The sequence below is a fragment of the Diaphorina citri genome, unplaced genomic scaffold (genome assembly GCF_000475195.1).
Source record: "Diaphorina citri unplaced genomic scaffold, Diaci psyllid genome assembly version 1.1 scaffold2043, whole genome shotgun sequence".
NCBI classification, from domain to species: Eukaryota; Metazoa; Arthropoda; class Insecta; order Hemiptera; family Psyllidae; genus Diaphorina; species Diaphorina citri.
The window spans coordinates 11,777-33,552 of NW_007379468.1; the positions used below are offsets into that span (position 1 = coordinate 11,777).

Here is a 21,776-nt window from a genome sequence, read left to right on the forward strand (position 1 = left end):
GAGCCTAAATCCAAAGTTTCAGCCATTGGTCCGTGTGTGTATCTGTCTGTAAACAAAATATCTCGAGAACGGTAAGAGGTAGAGACTTGAAATTTGGAATGTAGCTGTTAAGTGTGACAAGGATACGACACGAAACTTTTGGTTAAGGTCGGTGCAGCGGTTGGCCGAATTTTGCCGCTTTTGGGCGATTTTTGGTGTAATTTAACAATATCTCGGGAACGGTAAGAGCTAAAGACTTGAAATTTGGTATGTAGTTCACAAATGTGACAAGAATGTAACTGAAAACTTTTGGTTACGATAGGTGCTGCGATTGGAGGTATTTTGACCGCTTTTCGGCCGTTTTTGGTGTGATGAATCTTCAATATTTGGTGCTGCGGTATTTGGAGGTATTTTGACCGCTTTTCGGCCGTTTTTGGTGGTTTTTAGCTATACCGACTAAACGGTTAGAGATATTGTAAAATTTAGGATAGAAAAACACCTAAATAAGCATCTTTTAACAGGATAAGGAAAGTCGTGTGATGTTCACACCAGATTTTTTAGGTTTACGTTTCTCTCTTGCCATACTAAACCAAGCTCTTTTGCCAGCCTAGTTAGCTTAGTTGGTAGTGCGTCTGCCTTGTAAGCGCTAGGCCGCGGGTTCGATTCCCGCCCGGGGCGGATTAGCAAGCTCTGGACAGTCTGGACTTCGCTTTACGTAAAGTCGCCATTTTCTTCTTGGTTAATGCGAACAGCTGATTTTTTTAATCAGCTGACTATTCCTACTACTAGTTGACTGGTGTTTTTTTATTTATTTATTTATTTATTATTAAAAATCCCAGATGGGATAGTTTACAATGATACAATTCAGTAAAATACAATTAAGTGAATTTAGAGCTTATAATATAACTAAAATTACCTATGTAGTCAAGGTACTGACTACCTAGCTAGATATTACATTTTAATCTTTTTATGATTTCCCCTATATTCATGTTAATGTCCAAGTTGTTGTACATATTATTGAAGTTGGACATTGCGATTTCAAGTGGAGTTGTTAATCTATTTTTGGGGATACTTAAGATTTTTTTATTTTCATTAATTCTGAGTTTGATATCAGGAACTCTTATGTTAATTTTAGAGAGTAACTCTGGGGAATCAATAAGATTTTTCAGTAATTTAAAGATGAATAGAACCCCTTGATTGTTTCTCCTCTCTTGAAGTGTTTTCATATTTAATTGTTCTAACAGTAGAGAGTAGGCAATATTTTCCGGATAGGTAGGGTGGAAACCATTTTCTTTGTGGAAAAGATAGTGAATGAATCTCATTTCAAATTACTATGTACTAACTACTACCCCAAGTACATATTCCATTATGTATTTATTTCCTTTTGTACACAATTTAAATAATTTATTTATTTTTGTACACAGACTTATTTTTGAAGCTATTGTCAGAAAATACAAATAATAAGTATATCTTTTCATATATCTTTTCAGGAAGTCCTTTTGAGTTCCCCAGTAAGTATATATACAAAACAACACACAGGTTATGTATAAAATGTAGGTGATATCTGAAAGGTATATTCCAGGTATGTATTTTAATTAGTTTAATTTGTTTCAAGTCTCTTATCTAGATACACATATCTGGTACAATGTTTGTAATATGATTGTACATTAAGATAGTGAAAAATGAAAGATACATGTAGTTATATCACAAACATAAAACACTTCACTGTAGGAAATGAAATTGTGAAAGTTGTTATTGTATTACCTTTGTAATTATTTTTGTGCACAGCTTTTGTATGAAACCGAGGTTTTGAAAGCGAGTTACCTACCTACCTACCTACCACGGTTATTATAATTTCATTAATTATTTTAATACGGAAAGTAGGTAATGTATTTCACTTAATCAAGGGGGTGAAAAATTATGAATACACATAAAAATCTCGTAGTGGGGATAATCAGCTGATATCAAAGATTGGCAGCACTGGCGCTGTCTAGTAGAGAAGATGGGAAGCTCTTGATGAAAATTCAGCTGTTCGCATATTTGAATAATTTTTGTTGTTGGCGGGATTTTTTTTCGCGGCAAAAGGTAAGCTTTTAAAAGCCTTATCATCCTTTATCAGATGATAAGTTGATTGCATGGAGGTATAAAGCCAAAAACTAATTTACACCAAAACAAAAACAAAAGATTTGAGCTAACCAGAAAAATGGCGTCTCTAAACCGAGAAAAAAATGGCGACTCTAAACTGCAGTCGAGAGCTTGGTTTAGTATGGCAAGAGGGGAAACGTAAACCTAAAAGTGGTTAACGCCCCTCACGTCATAAACACACTTCCATGTGAGGGGAGGTAGTGACTTGAATGAACCGCGCTGAGGTCTGAGTGTCTGAGGTTAGCGGTTACCTCCCAATCTCTAAATTTCGGTTCACGCACGGTTTAGTACTTTAGTAGTTTAGTGTTAAATAAAATAGCTTGAAAAACCAATCAAATCAAAAATCATCATCAGTAAAAAAAAATAAAAAAAATAAAAATAGTAATAACAATAATTAATAATAGAAAAATAGAAAGTAAAAGTAAAGTAAGAAGCTAAGAGCTAAGAAGCAGAGTTTAGGCAAGAGTGTTAAAGTTATCTGGGATGAAAATGAAAATCTCAGGAGGACAGATGCTGTCTCACATAATTCATCATCAGTAAAAAAAATAAAAATAGTAATAACAATAATTAATAATAGAAAAATAGAAAGTAAAAGTAAAGTAAGAAGCTAAGAAGCAGAGTTTAGGCAAGAGTGTTAAAGTTATCTGGGATGAAAATGAAAATCTCAGGAGGACAGATGCTGTCTCACATAATTCTTTTAAGCAAGGAAAAGGAACAATTGTTGGGAGCGTTTTCCCATCAATTATGTATTGAGAAATCATTGAAAAAAAAAATTATTCAAGATATTAAACTTTCTGTTCAAAGTGTCTATCAGTGTTACAGTACAATAAGCTGTTCAAGTATGTATGGCACTCTACTTATCTTCCTACTTAGAACTTATCATTTTTATGATGTACTCTATTAAACTGATATCTCTCCCCCCTCCTAGACCCGATGCTTGCTATGCCCATATCAAATTGGTCAGTTGTACAGCTGAAAACCACCAAAACTTCTACTGGACATAGAGAACACCTTAAGTGAACTGATATTATTGACAAGTAACAATATTTAACAAAAGGTTCAATAGGTACCTACAAGAACAATTTCCCTTGTTACTATTTCTTATATTTACATAAGCAGTGGCATAGTGTGGTCTAAATTCAAGTGTAGGGCACTAATTTCCATCATCCATGCTTCTTCATGGATTGGCATGGACAAGAGTAGAAGTAGGTACCTACCTACCTACCTTCCCAGTTCCACACTCGCCTTAGTATGCCTGATGATCCTGGCTAAGAAAATTGTTCAACATTAAAAAAAAAAAAAAAAATGTGTAGGTACTTTAATTTTGATACCCATAAACTTTTACATGGAATGCACGGTTTAGGAGTTACAAGCAAAAAACTGACAAAAGTGTGAAATTTCGGCCATTTTCTAGTGGTTTTTCCACTGCCAAATGTTCTCCCCTGAACTCTCAATTTCTCAAATTTTTGGTATTATACTTTTGCCTAAAGATCCTATGAAGAAGAAAGTGATTTACCTACCCTAATTATTGCAAGGTGAAGACCTCCTCTATTTTTTTCTATTAGACTAATTTTATTTTAAAAAAGTCCCAAAATGAAGAAAAAAAAAAATAAAAAAAATTAAAAAAAAGAACATTCGGAGGGATTTGAACCCGAGCACTCCTACATCCTTTGGATGACGAGACAAGCACCTTGACTGCTCGGCCACTCTGCCATGTTAAAGACTGGGGAGAAATAGTTGTATAATATCTTTTCAAGCAACAACAAGAACAAAAATCAACGGAATGATTCAAACATTCTAAACATACTTCACACATTCAAAAGAGTATCTCAGCCAAGGAGCTCAAGTAGATCTCAGCATAGTCAGTAGTTGCTCTCTGTTTTAGGGCGACCTTCATTCTCACTATTAACACACATCAAATCCATACCAAAATAGACGTGGTTGGGCAAGTAATACCCTTTTATGCATGTAGCGATGTCAGGTGCCCTATACTGTGTTCTTACTGTGTCTTATCCCGACATAGTGGGATTTTTATCCTTTTCGGGATTTTTCGGGTCTGGCTGGGACAAAAAGGGATTTAGGGATTTTAAGGGATTTTTAACCACACTCTTGTTTCTTGTGCCATAATAATGATAATGATAACAATATCTGGTGTGAACATGACAAAACTTTATTTTTCTATTTATGATGCTTATTTGGGTGTTCTTCTACTGTATCTTGATAACGATAATGATAACAATATCTGGTGTGAACATGACAAAACTTTATTTTTCTATTTATGATGCTTATTTGGGTGTTCTTCTACTGTATCTTCTAGGTTGTGGTTATGTACTGGGTTGAGTTGAGACAGTAGGTATACTAGGTGAGACAGGATATTGTTTCTACAGTTTGGCATGGGAGGGGTAAGTTAAAAACAAGGCAAGTTTACCAATCTTGCCTATCTCAACCCAGCACATAACCACAACCTTATAATATCTCTTACTGTTCAGTCAGTACAGCTGAAAACCATTAATTAAGTGACCAAAAACTGCCAACAAGCGGTCAAATTATGTACTGCCAACCTCAGTACCTATCTCAGAAAAAAGTTTCATTTTTGGACTACATACAAATTTTCAAGTCTCTAGCTCAAAACTGTTTAGTCAGTACAGCTGAAAACCATTAATTAAGTGACCAAAAACTGCCAACAAGCAGTCAAATTATGTACTGCCAACCTCAGTACCTATCTCAGAAAAAAGTTTCATTTTTGGACTACATACAAATTTTCAAGTCTCTAGCTCATATTGTTCCCGAGATATTATTGCATGATTTATACAGGAAATTGCCAAAAAGAGATCAAAATACCGCCAACCGTTGCACCAATCTTGAGCAAAAGTTCTGTATCACATCCTTGTCATATTTCACAGCTGTGTACCAAATTTCAAGTCTCTAGCTCTTACAAAAGTCACTGTAGACTGTATGACGCATACCTAGTAGCTAGATAATACAAATATTCACCATTTTCTAGACAATTTTAATGCTGTGGCCAAAAGAAATACATCAAACAAAATTAATATGAGAGGATACTCTTACGGTTTATTGTAGAGCGATAAAACTTAGTATGCTATCCCGGAATGGTCCAAGGACAAAGACACAACTGCAACAATTTGGTAAAAATCAGACAGTCCCTCATCCAGATATCAACCAAAGTTAATGTTGCTTTGGACTTGAAAAAAAAAACACTTTTTTTAACAGGGGGAGTATTTTAGGATGGAAAATTTTCCACCAAAAATCGGCCGCTCAAGGCGTCCCAGGCTTGGGACTTGGAAAATTAAAAAAAAACTTCAATTTTTGAACATTTTATACATCCAATCCCTTATTACATGGGGAGTATTTTGAGATATAAATTTTTCGACCGAAAATAGGCTGCTGTAGGTGGCTCAGGACTTAACCACCGTAGGCAGCTTCTTTTTATATACAGGGTGTCCCAGAATTTATGCTTTAATTGATTTTCTCGGAGCCTGTTCGAAATTTCGAAAAAAAAAAAAAACTTTTTTTTTGTTTTTCGAAATTTCGAACAGGCTCCGAGAAAATCAATTAAAGCATAAATTCTGGGACACCCTGTATATTATGTGTTCCTCAAAGGTAATAGAAAGACGTGTGATGTTCACACCAGATTTTTATTATTGACCAAACAAATTGTAAGTGTCCCTTTTGAGTGATTGTAAATAAAACCTGTTCTCTGTCCTTTAATTACGTAAAACATACCTACAGGTACCTTCTTTTATACTTCAAATTTCAATACATGTGAATTGCATTCATATGCATTTATGCATAGGTACATACGTTTGTCTCAACTTGGACAGAAGAATCTGAGTGAGGTCTACAGTTCACAGAATTACTAGTTTATTTATTTTAAAATTAATTACAGGTAGACAAAATATATCCAAAGTAGATACTTCATGGATACAAACATTTTCAACAATTTGGGAATCAAAAGTCAATGATATCAAAACTAAGGTGGATCTTAACAAATTAGTAGCTATATTCAAAATGTAAGTATGAAAATCAACAGGACGAAAACAGTGCAGCTAAATTTTGGGATGGAAGAAGGACAGAGAGTACACCTAGATGGAGAACAGCTGAATGTAGTAGATAAGTTCAAGTAAAGGAATTTTAACTTGTCACAAATGTCGTTCCTTGCTTAATGTACTATGCTAAATTTTATGACTTAACTTGGACACGAACCACCAACCTCCAGGTCCGAAATCCACCGCGCTAACCACTACACCACTGAGGTTGGTAGATAAGTTCAAGTACTTGGGATCAATAGTGAACAAAGAACGGTTGACGGTTGGTCCAGTGGTAATGCACTTGCTTGCCATGCAGAAGGTCCCGGGTTCGAATCCCACCATCGACAAAAATTTGTACTCGTTTTTTGATTGCAAATATTTCAACGGGTTACTTTCTGGTGTTCTTGTGTTGACCCAGCACCTAAATGGGAAGTATTGTGTCTCTTCTTGCCCATCTGATGAGAGGCATACTACAGGATGGGCATGCCACGACACAGACCACATGCGTCCAATTTAGCATTTGTTTCATTGCTACAAAATAAAAACGGCGGTGAAACACTCATCCTTTTTTTTAAGAAAAAAAGAAGGAAACCTGGATTGTGAGATTGTGCATCGAGTGGCTGTAGCATGGATGAACTGGAAACGAGTGACCGGAGTATTGTGATAGGAAGATGAACTTGAGGATAAAAGGAAAAGTGTACAAATCAGTGATGAGACCGGCAATGATGTATGGGGCGTAAACGTGGGCGATGAAGAAGGTAGGTATATGAGAGGAGATTCGAAGTAGCAGAAAAAAGAGAATGTTGAGGTGGAGTTACAAGGTTGGACAGGATCAGGAATAAAGGTAACAGAAGTGTCGAGAAAAATCAAGAAAGGAGACTGCAGTGGTATGGACACGTTAGAAGAAGAGATAAGAGCTACGAGTAAATAGGGAAAAGAGCTAAGAGAATGGAAGTGAGGGGGAGAAAAGGGCGAGATAAGCCGAAAAAAAGGTGGGAAAATTGTGTGAATCAAGACCTGGATGAGAAAAAATTATCAGGACATGAGATACAGAATAGGGCTGCCTCGAAGAGACTGACAAGAAACGCCGGCCTTAGGAAAATGCTAGGAAGAACGAGAAGAAAAAGATTCAAAGTGTAAGTACATATGTTCCTATATCTACGTACTGTAGGCAGGATTAGCTTGTTACAGTGTATTAAGTTTTGGGGGTCTCCTCTTCTAACTTTTTGGATATCTCTAACCGCTTAGTCAGTAGAGCTGAATTCCCAAAATTCAGTCTAAATTGCAAAATTCAGCCTCCTGTTACTCCAATGTCAATGAATAGTATTTTTTCCGGGGTTTTAGGTATGATTTGGCGGGTTGTCCTTTCTTATAACTTACTATCTAGTCAGTAGTAGAGCCAAAAAATGCCAAAAAGCAATCAAAACGTCACCAACCGCTGGTGATCTTAACCAAAAGTTTCGTGTTGCTTCCTTGTCACATTTGTAGACTACATACCAATTTTCTTTACAGACACACACACTAACACACGGACCAATGCTGCAATGGCTTAAACTTTGGATTTAGGCTTTAGGGTTCCAAAACATGTTTCGCAATATTAAAAACTGGTGATCGAAAAATTCGACCGAATTCCTTTCCTTATCATCATAGGACAAGGAAAAAAAAAACCTTTGGTAATATTTTATTTTCATTTTTTTTCCAGATGTGCGATTGAATTGTCTTCGGTTCTCAAAGGATATTGCCAAAAAAATGATGGCTCTCTCAGTAGACGTATTCCACTATATTCTCAGCTGTCAATACTCCAAGAACCCATATTAAATGCCATCACCAAATTTGTCTGGAAAGCTCGCGAAGTGAAGAGCCAAAACTCTACCAACTTTCTTGATATGATAAGTGATTTGAGTTCAGTGTACCTGGAACACGAAATTCTTTTGACAAGACATGATCTCAGCTCTGTAAGAGAAAATCAGTTTTACAGAGTAATCAATCAAGTTGAATCATTGTTTCAAAATGTCTTTCCTGGTAAGAAGTAAAAAGTATACCAGTCAAAATCAAATTGTGAATTAATTTTTGTTAAAGCAGAGCCTTTTCAGAACTTTTTGTGGATATCATAGCATTAATAAGTGCGTCCTTTGCAATCAATTTCCATCTTTCAATAATCTTTTTACACTGGTAATGCCGCCACTGGTTGCTACTCGATTAAAGTAGCTACTCAATTGTCCTCACGATCTTGATTGCACCCCTAACTCCAAGCACAGAGCCGAAAAACTTCGATCCCACCAGGAATTGAACCCGGGACCTCCGACGTCCAAGCCTAGTGTGATACTTACTTACTTACTTTCCGTTTCCGGAACCACCTTTAAATCTTGAACTTCTAGAAGTTTGCAACTTGAACAGCTCTCTGGTTGGCTTCCTTTAGGTCATCGTGTGTGCAAGTATTCTCTAATTGTTCACAGTTGAGAAGATGTTGTTCATCCTGTGTTGCACCACATTCGCACTTGTCATCTTGAGTGTATCCCCAAATCCCCATCTTGCAAGGTTTTGTTTGCAACGGGAGACTCCAACTCGAAGACGATTCAGGGACTTCCAGATGGTATATGGGAGTTCTGCACCGGGCGATAGTTCTTCTTTGGGTTCCAGGATGGGTTGTAGTACGTGTTCGTACCATAGTGCGAGTCTTCTCGTTTCAGGATCTGTTTCGAGGGGTTCTATTTTGTGTAAGAAACTGTTTCTCGATTTAAGTCGGGCAGGAGCTGGGTTTTGCCCAAATAGTGGGTGACAGCTATCTTCTGTTTGTTTTTTCCGCTCAATTTCAGAGGCGACTTTTCTTCTTATTTCAGGAGGGGCAATGCCGAGTAGAGGATATATTTTATCTACAGGTGTCGGTTTTAGGCAGCCACTTATGATTCTCGCGGTGTCGTTGATTGCGATGTCTACCAGCTTGGCGTGGGCTGATCTTTCCCAGACTGGTGCAGCATACTCAGCAGCTGATACACTTAAGGCCAGGGCAGAGGTTCTCAAGACGTGTGGTTTGGCGCCCCATCGGGTGTTGGTGAGCTTCCTGATCAGATTGTTTCTAGATATAACTTTGTGTTTGGTGTTTTGGCAGTGCTCTTTGAATGTTAGGGATCTATCTAATTTTACTCCTAGGTACCGTGGTTGAAAGTTATGCGCAAGTTGTTGGTTCAGCCATGTTATATTTAGTTTTCTCTTTGCTTGATTGTTGCACAGGTGGAAAGCGCATACTTCTGTTTTGCTTGGGTTGGGTTTAAGGTGGTTATTGTTGTAATAGTCCCCCAGTTTTTCTAGACTGCTCGTTATTTTTCTTTCGACCTCTTCGAAGGTTTTGCCCTGAGCTGCTACCGCTGTGTCGTCGGCGTAGATGAAGTGTTTCGTTTCGTGGTGCAGAAGCTGGTCATTGGTGTATATGTTAAATAGCAACGGAGCCAATACGCTTCCTTGTGCCAAACCGTTCTTTTGGTTTCTCCAGCGGCTGTTTTTTCCTTCTAGCGTGACAAAGAATCTCCGATTTCGGTGTAGTGAGAAAATGAAGTTTGTCCGTTTAATCTTTGGTTGCGTGATAGATTTTTTGCTTTAGCTTGCCGTGGTTGATGGTATCATACGCGGCGCTCAGATCTACAAATGCAACTCCGGTGCATGATTTCCCAGCTCTGAAACCAGCTTGTTCTGGGATAAGGATTTCGTCAACTTTGGAGATGATTCGGTTTAGGATCATGCGTTCGAGAACTTTGTAAAGATGGCATAGCAGGGAGATGGGTCGAAAGTTCTTGGCTTTGTTTGGGTCTTTACCGGGTTTTAATAAGGCTACAACTCTTGTTTTTCTCCAGGTTTTGGGTATTTGGTCAGCTTCAATACAGTTATTCATAAGATCTAACACCCATTTGTTTGTAACTGGACCGAAATGTTTGATCTGTTCGGTTCTTATGTCGTCCAGTCCAGCGGCTTTCCCATTCTTCATGAATAGGTTTACTGCACTGAGGTATTCACCAATGACAAACGGGGACTCCAACATATTTTCTTCGTTTTCTGGTTCTCTTTTTATTTTAGGATTTGCCTGTTTTTTTGTCTGTTTGGCCAATTTTAAGTAGATGGTGGGCTACCTGGTTTGCTGTAACATTGCCAGTTGATACAGGGTTAGTTTTCTGAGATTCATTGTTCAAGTTCTTCAAGAGTTTCCATCCGCGTCTGCTATTTTGTCGCATGTCGAGTTCTTCCACAAGGTTGCACCATTTTTTGCTTTTTTCTTCTGCTAGTTGTTGTAGTAGCGTCTCTCCTGTTCTGATTGTCTCTTCTGAGAAAGGATCTCCTTCGTATAGCCGTTGATATTGCTTGAGTGTTTCTTTTGATGTGGTATTCAGGCCAGCAATGTATTCTGTGCGGCATCCTCTTGGTATATGTTGGCGGGATGTTTTCTTTACAAGGTCTACAAATTGCTCGTAGTTGGCAGGGGTGGGTGGGATTCTTGTTATAGCTTGGTCTAGGGATTCTGAGAACCGGTTTCATTTGGCTTTTTTGAAGTTGATTGTCTCCTGAAAGGTACAATGTCAGGTTGATGACAGCATTGATGCAACATTTAATGGGTCGATGTTGTGTTCTTGGTATCGGCTCTTCCACGTTTTTATTTGTTTGTTGTGCAAAAGGCCGACATTTTTGGATCGAGATGTAATTTACAGGATACTTATTTATTTGAACGAAAAATACTTAAACGAGTAGGTACATCGAAAAAGTATACCTACGAGCACAGAGACAAATACGAAAGTTACATTGACTTCGAAAGTTACATTGACTTCGAAAATCAATTTGTTTCATTTCTATGCTAAATGCATAGGAGAATGAGAAGTGAACAGCATGTATATTGACTTGGGGAGTTTAGGGTCATGTACGAGGAGTAGGTTGTTATCTTCAGCCCAGTTTTCTAGTTTCTCACCGTTTTCATCAGTTTCATTGTACCCCCATAGTATGCTATGGCAGTTAAATTGTCTCCTGAAAGGTACAATGTCAGGTTTGATGACAGCATTGATGCAACATTTAATGGGTCGATGTTGTGTTCTTGGTATCGGCTCTTCCACGTTTTTATTTGTTTGTTGTGCAACGTTCTCGCTGACGAAGATGTCTGGATTGTACCCACGTCTCCAACGGGCACTGTTGAAAGACTTGGGGAGTTTAGGGTCATGTACGAGGAGTAGGTTGTTATCTTCAGCCCAGTTTTCTAGTTTCTCACCGTTTTCATCAGTTTCATTGTACCCCCATAGTATGCTATGGCAGTTAAAATCTCCAATTACTATTTGAGTTCCTTTGTTGTCAAAGTTGGAGGGTTTTTCAAAGGCAAAATCTACATTTGGAGGCTTTATATTTTGAAGGTGAGGGTATTGGCCTTCAGTTCAATTGTAAGGATTTCTATGTTATCCACATCTGTCATTGCTGATGAAAGTACAATCATGCCTAGTTTAGTGAATATTGCATTTCCATATTGCTCATGTGGTCTTTCCAAAACAAGTTTCATGCCACTAATCTTTGGTTTCGGGTTGTCTGTTCCACGATGTGTTTCCTGGATGAGTAGAATATCATAGTTATTATCATTACAAAGTTTATATAGGAGAGTTTCTTTTTCTGATGATAATCCTTCAATATTTACAGATAAAATGACTAGAGCTGGCGTTTGTAGTGGGTTTATTATATTTGGGTTATTTACAGGTTGACTAGTATGTACATTTCCCCTAGTGTGATACTATTCGGCCACGGAGGTTGCTTTTGGAAGTAAAAAGTATATGTAACTTAGAGCAGCATTAATGCTGACTGCACTGATTAATCAGCAACTATTGTGCATTGTCTTTCCTTTTTCGAGGATTTAGGCTGAGACGGGAGAGCCCGCTGTCAATTCTGGTATAACCATTGCATAGATAGAGCATTTGGTGATCACCGTTCGATCTAAATGTATTTAATAATTAATTAATTCCAATTTATTTTATTATTCTTACTAATTATTATTTTATTCTTTTTATTTAGGCTGCATTACAAATTCTTTGAAAATTTTGTAATTCATTACAAATTTTCAATAAAAATAAGTTTCAATTATTAAAACAAAGAATTACGTATATATATATATATATATTTTTTGAAATCAACGTTTGCTTTTTTAAAAAGCCTACGTTCCTCGTAGCGCTGTTGTTAGATGAAATAAAATAAAAACAACAAAACTGAATTTTTCGGAAATTTTGGTCTACAATCTTGAGAAATCCAGTCTCACCAAAGCGCAGTTCACTCGCACAGTCGCGTAGTTCACTCGCACAGTTTTTATGGACCACTGGGTTCAATGATACCACGCACATTGAGACACGGGGCACTCGCAAGTTTCTTATACCTGCCTGCGACACTTGTGGACAAGTTGTTAGCAGTTTTTTCTAGTAGTGTAGTTTTCTTAAAATTCCTTTCTTTTTGTAGTTTATAATTTATTTTTTTGGTTTTTTGGATTTTCATGTTAAATTATCACACCTTTGTTTCAGAATCGATTGAAGCCCGTTTAGACACATTCTTAAAATGTGAATCACTGAACAATCTTGTAGCTGAATTCATCTGTCCCGTATTAAGACAGATATTGGACAAAAGTCGCCGCATGCAAAACAGAGGCGAACATGTAACATTTGCTACTTATGTTAAGTTTATTCTTCTTTACTCGAGGCTCTTTAAGTTGTACAAGCAAGCGAAACTTGATTCAGACATTGTTCTTGAACAAGCAAGATTTCTTCACTGTCCGGTTTTCTCAGAACAGACAACACAGTTTGAGAAAAGGTTGGAAACTCTGTTTCGTATCTGCAGGGAGGATTTTGCTAAGCAATGGAGGAAGAGAAATGAAATCTACATTATGAACGTCAAGAGTGTTACCAAGATATATGAGGTATGCAGAAAGGGTAACTGAATCACCTTGAATATCTTGAGTAGCGCTTAAAATTTGGTAAAATGCAAAAACGAGTACCGTACTTTTTTTACTTTCCTTATTTTATTTTATTTAGAGGGGGGGGGGACTTTTTCGTCTTTAAGTTTTTAACATTAGCTGGGCTGGTCCCAAAACGGGTCAACTTTGAAATCTTAAATGAGAACTCCCAACTTTTGATACACCAATAGAAAACGTTTAAAAAAAATCTGGTGTGAACATCACACGACTTTCCTTATCCTATTGAATGATGCTTATTTTAGGTGTTCTTGTTCTTATACCCTAACTTTTACAATATCTCTAACCGTTTGGTCGGTATAACTGAAAACCGCCAAAAAACGGTCGAAAAACCGCCAAAAAGCGGTCAAAATACCGCCAACCGCAGCACCTATCTTAACCAAACGAGTTGCATCCTTGTCACATTTGTGAAATACATACCAAATTTCAAGTCTCTAGCTCGTACCGTTTCCGAGATATTGTTAAATTACACCAAAAAGCTGTAAAATGCCGCCAACTGTTGCACCGATCTTAACCAAAAGTTTCATGTCGTATCCTTGTCACATTTGACATCTACATACCAAATTTCAAGTCTCTAGCTCTTACCGTTCTCGAGATATTTTGTTTACAGACAGACAGAAGGACAGACACACGGACCAATGGCTGAAACTTTGGATTTAGGGTTGTTGTTGTTGTTAACGTTGGCGACTACATCTCCGTCTCCAGGCCCAGGAGCTGCGCCACCTCTACAGGGTTGGTCCATAAGGCTTCACTAAAAATCCGAGTGAGACGCCCTTCGCACTCAACCTTCGCTATTGATATAGCGTGAAAAAACTAAGTTAATAAGTTCTTCGTAGCGTTCAAGACACCGGTACACAGTAGTTTCCTTTTTCTGTCCTCTTGTGTGTTTTTAGTTAGTAAAGTGGTTATTTCTCTGGGAGGACATGAGGGGTGCATACTAATTCCGCAAAATATTACTTCTTTTAAACCATGTTGTAATTCCCACATCTGAATTCCACAAAAAATATTTTTTGCGTAATTAGGATTTCATTTTAATGAAAAGAACGATATAATTCTATATAGCGCGGTCAAACTTTCTTGACTTGGCGGGGCGGAGCGCTACCGCGCTCCTTAATCTAGGCGCACGGGGCGCACGGCAGTGCGCCAGGCCAAGTTCCGGCCTCAGCACGCCAGTGTGTGTATTACACGAAACATTTCAAAGCATGTTTATCCCTATCATAACTCCGGTAATTCTCCACGTATTGCCATGAAATTTGGACCATATGTTAAGTTATACATGCTCATTATGCATGCGAAATTCCGAAGTTCAGCTCTAACCGAAGGGGTAGAAAGAACGGCTTGAAAATCGCTTATTTTACGACTGATTACTGATTCACTCATCAAAATTATGAGGCACTTCCCGATGTCCTAGAAACTTGAAATTTGGCAGGATGGTAGGTCTTGATGAGGAAGTAAAGGGAAAAATCTGAAAATCTTCTAAAGTTGCACTTGGCTCCGCCCGCAGGCGGAGACTCACTTACTGATTCACTCATCAAAATTATGAGGCACTTCCCGATGTCCTAGAAACTTTGGCAGGATGGTAGGTCTTGATGAGGAAGTAAAGGGAAAAATCTGAAAATCTTCTAAAGTTGCACTTGGCTCCGCCCGCAGGCGGAATAAACCTCTTTTTGGCGGTTTTCACTAAACGGTTAGAGATATCGAAAAAGTTATGATAGTAGACCCCCCCCCAAAACCATACTTAAGATCCCCAACAAAAACACAAATGTGAAAAAAAGGCCAAGTGCCGATCCAAAAATGTCGGCCTATAAAAGTAATGAGATCATAAAATTAAGGCCAAGTCTGCATTCACAGTTTTTCGTGTCTGCTGAAAAAGCTGAATCTCAATTCCTTCAATCTTCTCTCAATTTCAACTTGGCAATGTTTTTCCTTCTCAAATTAATAAATACCTACCTATTATTAACATGAAAATAAAAGAAAAACATTGCCAAGTTGAAATTGAGAGAAGGTTGAAGGAATTGAGATCCAGCATTTTCAGCAGACACGAAAAACTGTGAATGCCTTGCCAAGTTGAAATTGAGAGAAGGTTGAAGGAATTGAGATCCAGCATTTTCAGCAGACACGAAAAACTGTGAATGCAGACTTGGCCTTAATTTTCTGATCTCAACACTTTTATAGGCCGACATTTTTGGATCGGGATGTAATTTACAGGATACTTATTTATTTGAACGAAAAATACTTAAACGAGTAGGTACATAGAAAAAGTATACCTACGAGCACAGAGACAAATACGAAAGTTACATTGACTTCGAAAATCAATTTGTTTCATTTCTATGCTAAATGCATAGGAGAATGAGAAGTGAACAGCATGTATATTGAGCGGTTTGTATGTATTAAAAAATATGCCTATTTTACCAAACGAAGTGAAGCTCTACGTTTTAACTCGATCGTTTTGCATTTGGTTTAGATGTTTGTTCCGCTATAACTCCAATATGGCTGTTCACTCGTACAGTCGCGCAGTTCACTCACACAGTCACGTAGTTCACTCTCACAGTTGCGTAGTAAGCGTAGTTCACTCTCACAGTTGCGTAGTTTACTCTTACAGTCGCGTAGTTCACTCACTTGCTTACAGTCTTTTTGTAGGAAATTACGTCAAGAACAATTTGGGATGGATAATTTTGCGCTAGGATTTACGGTTTTTGAAATAATCGCAAAAAACCTTGAAACTCGCGACTTACGCCCTTCTGGTGCCACAACGGTAAGTTGTAGGACAAAATAGAAGTAACCATTTTGTAGGGAATTTAATTTTGAACAAAATCGATCGAAATACTTTTTTCGCTAGAACCAACGGTTTTCGAGATAGGTATTTGCAAAAAACAAAAAAAAAAAGTCACGAAAAATGACACGCCCTTCTAGTTCCGCTAGCGGTAAAGTCTCGGCTTGAGACTTTTGACCCCTTATTCAGGACACCATCCCGGACCTTTATGGCAAATTTGGGGAGTTTAGGGTCATGTACGAGAAGTAGGTTGTTATCTTCAGCCCAGTTTTCTAGTTTCTCACCGTTTTCATCAGTTTCATTGTACCCCCATAGTATGCTATGGCAGTTAATTATGGCAAAAAATAAGAACTACACCATTTTTGTCCGTCAAACCTTAATTTTCGGGCTTCGTTTCCTGGACTAAGTGTATCGTCAATGGTGGTCGTAATTTTAATGGTGTACTCTTCAAAGCTACATAAAAACAAATCTCCCACCTTCCTCGATAATAATTCAAAATTAATCATCAATTAAGAATAACAGCCTTTTTATAATCGAAGTTTCAAAAAAGTAAATAACCGCGCCGCACCCTGTATCATCCCAGACCTATTGAAGAAATTCCGCTCTCAGTAGTTCTTTTGTGATCTTAGACGTCAGTAAAATTCACTAGGCTAACTTGTCTGGTTTTGTCTCCAGATCGATTTTTGTTCAATAGTCCTAGGAAACCTAGGAGGACATGACACTTTGTAGAGGCCTTATTTATAGCCCAAATAATATGGAAAAAAAATAATACCTGATCAGAAAAAAATAAAGATTCTGGCCACAAAATAAGTCGGGGTGAAAGGGCTAAGTACATTCCGTAAGTATGTATGTAAGGTTTTAAATTAAAAATTATTTCTCATGATTCTTCCATTTTCAATAGGTAGGTATTGTAAGACCAATGAATTTTATTCGTATCATTTTTCAGAATTTAAGATCACTACCACTCAGTGACCGACAAGAAAAAGTGCCTACGGAATCTATTGTAAGTAAAACTTTTTTTTGTTTGTTTAAAAAAAGCTCATTTTTTTTCAATCGTAGTACCATGTTACAATTTTTTGGTGGACTAAAAGAACAGTTGCGCTTACGTGGGTGAAGGTAGCTCATTTTTTTTCAATCGTAGTACCATGTTACAATTTTTTGGTGGACTAAAAGAACAGTTGCGCTTACGTGGGTGAAGGTTCTAAGTCATAGAGCAGGAAAAATGAGGACCAACGGACTTCTAGATCCCGAAATAAAACGATTTAAAAAATACCGGTAAATCGTGAAGTTTGACGTCACTGCATACGCTCCTGTAGGCGATGAAGTCACATCAAATGTCCCTCGCAAAGCTCCCTCGCAGGCAACGCATTAATATGTTTGTGCGCATATGTTTCTGCGCAGTTCTTTCTGCTCCTCCGCTAGCGCGCTTGCATAGTGGCGCTACCTAGTGGATGAAAAAAACATCTGCGTAAAGTCTGACGTCACACATATTTGAACTCTTTCATTAGAACGGAAAATAAAAAATTGAATTTTCGACCCTTTACAGTCATTTTTTCGGAGTTTTGACCTCAGATTTGGATTTTTCCCAACTTTTTACATTGGAATCGACCATTTATTTATATTTTTTACCCGTCTGCAACTGCTCCATTGTAGATTTTTTTCTCCTAACTAGAATTGCCAGATTTGTTTTGCGCATTTACGAGAAAAATCATAAAATTGGGGTTTTAAAATCTCTTCGCTTAACACCGATTGGGAACCTCTGGTATAGGCCTATATCATACAGAAGTTATGGCATACTGTAAAATCGAACCACGTGACCGAAAAATGGCGCACAAAGTCAACGGTTTTTTTGCGTTTTCATGGGGTTTTAAAATCTCTTCGCTTAACACCGATTGGGAACCTCTGGTATAGGCATATATCATACAGAAGTTATGGCATACTGTAAAATCGAACCACGTGACCGAAAAATGGCGCACAAAGTCAACGGTTTTTTTGCGTTTTCTCGGAATATTCAAATCTTACCAAAAAAAGTTTCTGACAAAATAAAAACGGTTAGTCCAGTGGTAACGCGCTTGCTTACCATGCACCCTGGGTTCGACTCCCACCATCGACCAAAATTTGTACTCGTTTTTCAATTGCAAATATTTCAATGGGTTACTTTTTGGTGTTCTCGTGTTGACCCAGCACCTAAATGGGAAGTATTGTGTCTCTTCTCGCCCATCTGATGAGAGGCATATTACAGGATGGGCATATCACGACACAGACCACATGCGTCTAATGTAGCAGTTGTTTCATTGCTACGAAATAAAAGCGGCGGTGGAACACTCATTTTTTTTTTTTTGAAATATATATACAGGGTGTCCCAGAATTTATGCTTTAATTGATTTTCTCGGAGCCTGTTCGAAATTTCGAAAAACAAAAAAACCCGAAACTTTTTGATTCTTGAAGCGGACACTTTGGCAATATCGCGATCCGCGAAAAATTTCGCGAAGTCCGCGAATCGGGTACCAACTTTGGATCTTTAAATGAGAACCCCTATTTTTTATTGCATATTCGTTTTCTACGTTAAATTTGAAGTATAATCGACTACTCACTCGAATTTTTGCGATTCGCGGTTTCGCAAAATTCGCGCAAAACGCGAATCACAAAAGTGCTTATAAAGTACTAGTGTGACCTATCAAATCTGAGTTTTTTTTGCTCCCAAATCTTATGGTCTCATTATTTTTTCGATTTGGTCCAATATTTCGCTTTTTGCGATTTGTGCGGTGTTCGCGAAATCCGTGAATCCTACATGTTTTCCAAAGGTACGTGTGTGACATATCAAACCATGCTATTTTTTACTTCTAAATCTTGTGGTGATATTATTTTTTCAATTCACTTCATTTTTGACTGTTCGCGGTGTTCGCGAAATCCGCGAAGACGCTCTTCCGATCTGGATAAATGATTACATGTTGCTCTTTGTCATAACTTGTCGTAGCTTGTTGAAATGAACATCTCTGAGTTCAGAACAAAATGAGGTTTTATTTCAAATACTTTTTATGCTGACTTCATTTCTGACCTCAAAAATATATGTAAATGTAAATTCAGTTTCTTTGTGTTATTATGTCACAACTTTGGTACTCACTGCAGCATTGTAGCATTTTCCCAATAGGTATCTCAATAATCCTAAAATCCAATGTTTACCTACCATGCTGGCACCGGTCGCTATGCGCATTTATATGACATAGCTACTCATTTTCCTCACGAGGCTGAGTTGGCCCCGCAACAGCCAGTCACGGAATCAATCATTTGGATGATACAAATTTCTTGACTGTGCCGGGAATCGAACCTGGGTCTCCCGCGTGCAAGGCGAGCGCAGTGACAACTACACCATGGGAGCTGACAATCTCAAAAATATATGGTTCCATTAAAAAAAATCAAAGATAACCTTGAAGGGGACACTTGTTAAAATTCCAGAGGTCATCATTAAACGTCCCCTAAAAAGTTATCACACTTAGCTAAAACAAGAATTTTCTATCTTTATTAGTTTTTGAGATATTTTAATGTTCTGTTTATTTTTGAACACTCTGTACAGATTGCCGGTAGGTAACAAATACAGGGTGGTCCAGAGTTACCTGACGGTTTTGATTTGCCCATAACTTTGTACTAAAATAAGAAGAGAATAAGTCTTCACTTGACTAAATAAAACGAATTTATTGATGGAAAAGAGTCAACATGTTTCAACATCTCATGATGCCATCCTCAGGACTAAATTGAAAAATTGCAATGAAAGAAAAATATAAACAAACCAATATAACACATGACATTACATACCTCATATGATTAGGGTGGGTACATATGGTTCAAGAGAAAGGGGTGGTACACAGTACACACTAGCAAAAATACATAAGTAACAAAATTTTTCCCACTTATGGATAAATTTAATGATTACATGTTGCTCTTTGTCATAACTTGTCGTAGCTTGTTGAAATGAACATCTCTGAGTTCAGAACAAAATGAGGTTTTATTTCAATGTAGTCGTGGATCCCGCAACATTGAGCTTTCGCTGTGGAGGCATTTCTTAAAAGTAGTGAATTTATGACTAATGCTCAGAAGAAGTTCCGCACCCATTTTGATTTTCCACCCTCCTCATCCGATCTTAACTCGTGCGACTTTTTTTTTTAATGGAAATATGTTAAAAACAAGGTGTATATTTATTAGGCAAGGACTCTGGATGAGTTAACGGGAGCTTTTTATCGAGAAATTCGTGCTATAGCCCAAAAAATGCTGGAGACTGTATGTCCAATTTTGCACACAGATTGAGTGTATTCAAAATTAGGGTGATTTTTCGGCTAGCGTTGTTTTCCACACCTGATCACCATCACACAAAATACCCAAAAAAAGTAAACCTCATTTTGTTATCTTTCATTTAAAATAAATATCACTCTTTTAACCTTTAAAAACCGTCAGGTGACTCTGGACCACCCTGTAGGTACAAAAGAAAACCTTATTCTTATTACAATCCTCATACTTTTTGTCGTGCGCAGAAACCTAAACTAGTCCAACTTGTTTATGGAATTTTCAAATTGGAGTGCTAAATCTCCCTAATGAAGACCCAATAACAACTACTATCTATTATGTAACTTTTTGCAGATAAAAAGAAAGAGGAATATTACTGAAGGAAAAATAAACCAACTTAGATGTATTAACAACCAATCAGTTTCCCCTAAAGAGAAAAAATGTTATGAAATTAGTACCAAGTCATATGTAATGAAAACACAGCTTCATTCTTGCCAAATTGTTGAAAACTGTATAACAGATAAATTTTGCGATAAACAGAATAATAAGAGCACAAAGCAAGAAATTAGAGATAAAAGAGGTCTGTTAAATCCACATGGTAAATGGAATCTTGACTTTATTTATTCAAAGATAATAAGAGCACAAAGCAAGAAATTAGAGATAAAAGAGGTCTGTTAAATCCACATGGTAAATGGAATCTTGACTTTATTTATTCAAATCAATATCAAGACGAGTGTAATCATGAAAGCGAAGTTTCTGAGAAACAGATTGCTCGACAGGAGATGAATTTCACTTTAGTTGATAGTAATTCAAATTCCAATATCATTCCTTCAACTTCAATATTATTGACAAATCAAATCACTCCAGGGGATACTACTTCAATCCAATCAACGCAAAAACTGGACGGAAAAAATATTGTTATTTCTAATTTAAGCAATATTACTCAAGTTCAACTCACAAATCAAACGATTCAAAAAGAACCTCTTTCAAATTGTAGAAGTCAATTACAACAAAATGACCCTGGTTTAAATCATAGTGATGAAGCAGCCTTGAATGACCTAGGAGATGAACCGAGTCAAGAGTATTCATATTTAAAATCAAGCGAAACTCCAATTAAGGTGACGGACCTTGCGATACCACAAAATCTTGATTTAAATGCCTGTAGTAAAACTTTGATTGACTCTGTAGATAAACCGAGTCTAGGGCATTCACATTCAAAATCGATTGTAATACCATCTCAAGTGATTCAAAACGACATTTTTTTAAATCCTTGTGTTGTAACTGTAAAAGAAAACAGTAAAGATTCAAATTCTAGCTACATTATTTCAAGTGATCTGAAAGCTCAATTAATCTCAAAGAAATGTGATTTAAAATTTAATTCTGAAATATCTAGTAATATAAAAACATATAGTAATGCTATGGTAAAAAAAAATCAAGTAACAAATAGAGTAATGGGAGACAATTTTACACCAAACTTTCAAGTAAGAAGTAAAGCTGTTAAAGATTGTAAATCAGATTCATTGACAATGAATGAAGTTGAAAATATTGTTGACAAATTAACGAGTGGTTCAGACCTTATTTT

General features: G+C 37.2%; 1 protein-coding gene across 1 annotated transcript; it reads left to right on the plus strand.

Moving 5' to 3' along the window:
* Positions 1 to 2,975: 2,975 nt before the first annotated feature.
* LOC103518019 lies at positions 2,976 to 20,872 on the plus strand. The gene is made up of 6 exons (XM_026829933.1): positions 2,976 to 3,329; positions 6,032 to 6,155; positions 7,876 to 8,195; positions 12,698 to 13,089; positions 16,863 to 16,919; positions 20,549 to 20,872. Exons 1-6 carry the CDS (start codon positions 3,314 to 3,316, stop codon positions 20,870 to 20,872), a joined length of 1,233 nt encoding a protein of 410 aa, XP_026685734.1. The 5' UTR covers positions 2,976 to 3,313.
* Positions 20,873 to 21,776: the final 904 nt, after the last annotated feature.